Source organism: Oryza sativa, chromosome 9 (genome assembly GCF_034140825.1).
Source record: "Oryza sativa Japonica Group chromosome 9, ASM3414082v1".
Classification (NCBI taxonomy): domain Eukaryota; kingdom Viridiplantae; phylum Streptophyta; class Magnoliopsida; order Poales; family Poaceae; genus Oryza; species Oryza sativa.
In genome coordinates, this window is record NC_089043.1 from 10,263,263 (window position 1) to 10,269,093 (window position 5,831).

The following is a 5,831-nucleotide window of genomic DNA, read 5'->3' on the forward strand; positions in this document are numbered from 1 at the left end:
TATCCACATCCTTAATTATTAGCTACGTGTCATTCTTTAGGCATTGCAAATAATGCAATGATTAAATTAAGATAACATGTTGATAATCTTCCTGATTAACGTCTTATCGGATGGATGTAGTGCATGCATTGTCGAGCATAATTTTTGAAGAAAAATACAAGCAGTAGTAATCTAGTGAAAAATGTGACAGGTCACAATTTATTCTCATAAAGTAAAGTCAAATTTAAGAATGAAATTGATAGGTGGTACATGAAAAGCGGGCATCTGCTCCGATGGTCAGGAAATTTGATTTCTGTTGCAATTTTTTTTTCAGTCATGCATCTACCAGATTAAAATGGGTTATCAATATCTGGCATGCATCTACCAAATTCATCCGATATCTCATCTGTTAGTGTTCTGTCATCATAGAGAACTGTTTTTCTGACAGCATTCCATAGGTACCTTACTTACAAAGCAGAAAATATGGAGCATATTGGGATCATTTACTGTAAGATTGCTAACATGGGTATGAATAAACTTCTACAGATTCCAGGTGAACTACTCTAGATTTGCTGAGTTGGGTTACATACGGTTTTGTAACAGGGCAACCAGGATGTTATGCATTACTGCAGATATTCGAAATCTTCAGTTATCCCCACCTGAAATTTCACAAGAGTAAATCAGAACATGAGAACAGAGGAAACTATGAGAAGTGAAAACGCCTTGTTACACAAACAGAGGGTACTAGCGTGAAGGAAAAGCATTGGGGATGCTCAAAAAACCAGCAGCACAACATATGTGAAACTTTAGTTGTGGTGATGTGGAGTGGACAAAGGCCGTGTTTAGTTGTTTTGGCAAAAAAAATTTGACGTATACGGATACACATTTGAAGTATTAAACGTAAACTAATAACAAAACAAATTACAGATTCCGGCTGTAAACTGCGAGACGAATCTATTAAGCCTAATTAATCCGTCATTAGCAAATGTTTACTGTAGCACCACATTGTCAACTCATGGCGTAATAAGGCTCAAAAGATTCGTCTCGCAATTTACATGCAAACTGTGCAATTGGTTTTTTTTACGTCCACATTTAATGCTCCATGCATGTGTCCAAACATTTGATGTGATCGGAAAAGTTGGAAGTTTGAAGGGAACTAATCACAGCAAAAGCTAAACTATTGGATCATCACTCACAAAGATATCAATATTTCTAGAACACTTCTATCAACCCGAGAGAATGACAAGCTTTTGAGTCCTGATATGGAAAGTGACTGGGTTGGGCCGTTGGGGTATGATCACTCAAGCCAGACACATGAAGTGTAGAAGTGTTCTACTGGGCAATGGCTTTGCTCCCTTGCAATTTAGTGACCATTCAAGCCAAGGAAGTTTGAGGGATATCCTTATTGAGGGCGCTTAGCATAACTTACAACATGAAGAAATATTGTACTCATGTGGATATTATAATCAATCCCAGAAGTAACTAGAATAACAAGTTTGGTATGATAGCTAAGAGAAGACAAATAGCACCAAGAACTAATCAAAACAGATGGACATGATTTAGGCTTATCAGTATAGAGTCCAAACAGCAAACAAGTGCAAGCTTTTTAAATAACATCATCAGCATGGCCTCAAAATGCTCATACCCTTAAAACAACATTATTACAAAAAATGCATCCAATACCAATATGTAAGATCTTAGACAAGGAAAAGATATATAGTGCTTGACTAACTGAAACAGGACCTAACAGAACTACAGAAAAGAATATAGTACAGCATGCATACATGATAAAATGCTTGCTGCATTTAATGAGGCTGTTTGAAGGTTCATAGACCCTTTGAATATTTTTTTTCTTACGCCATTTGAGGACCAATACAAACTAATTAATGATCACATCCATGCAGCAATTATTACTAACAACTGATTCACCAAAGCTTAGATCTCTGGATCTTTAGTTCTACAATGGGAACCCAAAAGTTAAGTTGCGAAATGCTATCACTGTTTTCTCTCTAATTTCAATATCCTCAGTTAAGTATGACAGAATTTAAGTTATTTTTTATATATGATCTAGTCTAAAGATACGCAACAAGTACTCAGATGGCCAGGTTGTGGGTCAGTAATGCTAATAAACTATAATAATCGTAAAATAGTTGACCGATCAGTACATGATTGGTGACCAGATACTAACAAATGTCCAGAATTGATTTGTCATTCATGGCTTGATGCCTGATATGGATGGCCTACTGTCAGGTTTGAACAGGACAGACTGTTGCAGACTTCATCAATCTGAATTTTTATGTACAGAACATAATTTTTTTGTTATTACCACCTAGGTTCTTCTTTAAATATGCAGGTTATAACTGAATATATCACTCAGTAATATAGGAAAACATCTCTTGCAAATGACCAGTCTGTCAGATATTCATTGGAAAAAACATGCTAAGATTTTATCATTTGGATATGTATTATTGAAGCGATGGATGATATTATAAGAAAGAAAATGGATGGGTAAGAGGACAGAACCTACCTCCCTGTACATGTGTTCGAGTTGTTCTTTTGCTTGTGGGAAAGTGGTCGAACACCACTGTTGCAGAGTGAAGATATTGTCTGTAGTTACATTCAGAATTCCGTTAGCCTGTTCTGATGATAAACAAGCTGCAGACATATAAATATATAGGGAATGTGACTAGCAAGACCACCGATACCTGTCCATCTGTTAGCTGCCGCATGAGCAACCTCAATAGCATCATCTGTAATTACCATTTTACAGTAGTTAAATTGTGGAACAATTTTGTGCAGGGAATGTCCTAAGCAATGTTAAGTTGCTGCTAAACTTGGATGAAAAAGAGATGCTACATGGAAAGTAATTGACAATTTCACATTGATTGTATCATCAGATAACAGACATGCAAAGGCGTAAATAGAAACAAAAAAGGGATGCGGTATGCCATACTCATTGCCTCTAGTGCTGCTGGATCACTATCAGCATAAGCAGCCAGTTCCTCCTGAAAAACAATGCGAAACAATTGAGTTGTAGATACCTAAATGGAAAAGATAAATTAAATAAAAGACAAGACTGTGAATACACCTTTAACTTCTTGTGGTGTTGCTCTACAGCCTTCAGCTCCTCCAAAGCAGCTTCTCTCTCATCCTAGATCAGTGTATATGAATTGGATTTACATTTTTGTCATAAGGTTGTAGGAAAATGCACAATTACTTACAGAGTCCTCTCTGCCTCTTTTCAAATTCTCTCTCTGCTCAACAAGCTCTATGAAGCGCTTTTTAGAGCTTGAAAGATCAGATTCCAGTTTGCTGTAAGTAGTCCTCAGCTACAAACAGATCCATAGATGGATTAGCTTAAACTATGACAAGTAATGACAAATGAAGGTATTAATGTGCACTAAAAGTTGCAATAAGAAATATATTACTAGTTGCTGCATTTATCCAAGTGATCAACAAAATGACGAAAATCCCTCTTTGCTTGCCTCTATCTTGATGAGTAAACAAAAGCTCTTCTTACCTGTATATTATCCTGATTCTCAAACCACTAGGGTATGCTGCACTAATAGGAATGATTCATGGCAGTTAATACTCTCTTCTGCAAAGCTTCAAAAGCTAGTTGTGATACTAATACATGGAGCCAGCACCACACTATATACTCAGAAAATTAACATAAAAAGTATTTTGTTCTTCGCAAACCTGTAAGAAGAATTTAAAGGACAGAGTGTGCCGTCTAGCTTGCTTACTTTTACTCGTGTTACCAATTGTCATTAGGAAAAAAAAAATATGGTCAGGGGATCTAACTCTTGGTACCGAATTTGTGCCATGTTATCACCGAATAAATAAAATCAGACATGAGAATTGACACATGCAAGGTTAAAGGGGGTAGTAATGGTATAAAAAAATACCTGATTTCCAGCACAGCTGGGAAGACTCCAAAAGTACACCTGTAAGGAAACTATTTAGTTTGAGAAACCAAACGCAAAAGGCACATCGGTGAGGATATGTAAACAAAAAATTAACTAAGAACTGGCCCTTTGCAAAACATGCAGAATGTAGCTACATGAAACTCAGTGCACTAGCTCTTGAAGAATACACAAAAGAAACCTTTCTTGAGTTACAGATGCATCAACTTTGATGAAAAACATTATATGACAAGGCTCCATTACTGAGAAAGCAGTTTGACAAATCTAGGTCCATGGCACAATTTAGATAAGCAGCTACACTTACTGAAGTCCCTATTTTATCTTTCAAGACAAGATCATCATCCACCAGGCTTTGCACAACATCCTTCACTGACTGACTGATGACACCCTTTTTGGGACCCAACTTCTCAAGCTCTTTAAGCTGAAAGCAGAAGTATGGATTGGGACTTAGGACATATGAAAATATAGTCTACTCAGAAACCTAGCAGAACAGCGCTTAGAATAGCAATGTATGGCATGGGCAAACAACAGAAATACATAATAATGACCAGTATGAGCATCTGACCCTAAATTTGTAGTAACAGAAATACAAATGCATCAAAACCTCAACCTGCTGGCACTAATATATGGGTGTATGCTTGCACTAGCATTAATAGTTGCATAATTGTATATCCGAGGATTAGTTCTGAAAATTGATGATTAGTTAGTTTTACTACAAATTGGAACAGATAATGACTTTTCCTGCATACATATAACGAAGCATTGCCATGTCAACTTTACAAACCCAAACCAAAAAAGAAGAAACTGGAAACAAATCACAGTATTAGATTGGCACTTGGGCGCTGATTGGTTTCATTTATTCGCCTACATTATAAAGCATAATAATGCAGCAGCAGAAAGGAATGAAAAGAGCTACTGGGACATCTGCAAACCAGTGCCTCCACATTAGCAGAAGAAACAACATAACCCTTGAATTTGTTACAGATAACTTGCAAACAGCTAATACGGCAATCCTAGGGCAGATATCATGAAATCTTGACAGAAGAACTTACCAGATAGAAGTCTTGACTGTCATAAAATATTTGTAGCATCTGCTCCCTCTTCTCCTCCAAAGAAAGACCCCTCTTCTTCGACTAAGCACCATATGGAGAGCAACAGTTAGAAATTAAACTAAACAAAGGTGGTTGCTAAATACTAAATAGAAGAAAATTTCTGTGCTCATGGACCAAAATAACTTAATGGAACTATCAGTTAGCAAGAGTAGCATTGTAGGCTTTAAACATCTTAAGATCAGTTATATTTCTTATGGCTGTTTCTTCATTCAGACATTTTTAGTGGATGGCAATATGGCATGATGTAAAACATATTCGAATGACAAGACAAATTAAGTCGCGTAGAATACAATTCCATCACATTTCAGCAGCACTGTAAAGATCCACCTACCAGCATTTCAATAAACATCTGACATGCATCAAGACCGTGGTATAGAAACCCTGGTTCCCCCCGCAACAGATACCTCACTATCATTTACAACATGAACATATATATCTATCTGTCAGGGGCGGATCCAACTTGGGAAACTTTTCGGGGAACAAACAAACTGTTACTACGTGTATTAAGAGAGGTTTAAGGCTCTCAAATTAAGGAGGAGAAGAGCTTCTTCCAGATCTAGAAGAGAAGCTAGGGTTAACGAATGAACGCAAGCAAATTCCAGACAAAAGTAGTCCCGATGGGAAAGAGAGAGAGAGAGATGAATCAGAGAAAGAGGATGTGGATGCTCACCATGATCCTCTCCCCTGCTCTGCTCGCCAGATAGAGATCGCCGCCCCTCCCCTGTTCAGCCGCCACTCGTCTTGGCGTTGGCGGCGCAAGGAGCGGGAGATTTTCTTTCTTTTGGGAAGGGGAAGACACTCGGAGACTCTTGCT

The 5,831-nt window shown here is 37.5% G+C and overlaps 1 protein-coding gene across 1 annotated transcript; it reads right to left on the reverse strand.

Moving 5' to 3' along the window:
* Window positions 1-335: 335 nt before the first annotated feature.
* On the reverse strand, window positions 336-5,831 carry LOC4346611 (meiotic nuclear division protein 1 homolog). The gene is made up of 10 exons (XM_015755148.3): window positions 5,688-5,831; window positions 4,958-5,038; window positions 4,210-4,326; window positions 3,888-3,926; window positions 3,201-3,308; window positions 3,068-3,130; window positions 2,933-2,984; window positions 2,685-2,729; window positions 2,507-2,586; window positions 336-638 (listed from the first exon to the last, which is right to left on the reverse strand). The coding sequence occupies exons 1-10, from the start codon at window positions 5,688-5,690 to the stop codon at window positions 603-605; spliced, it is 624 nt and encodes a 207-aa protein (XP_015610634.1). The 5' UTR covers window positions 5,691-5,831; the 3' UTR covers window positions 336-602.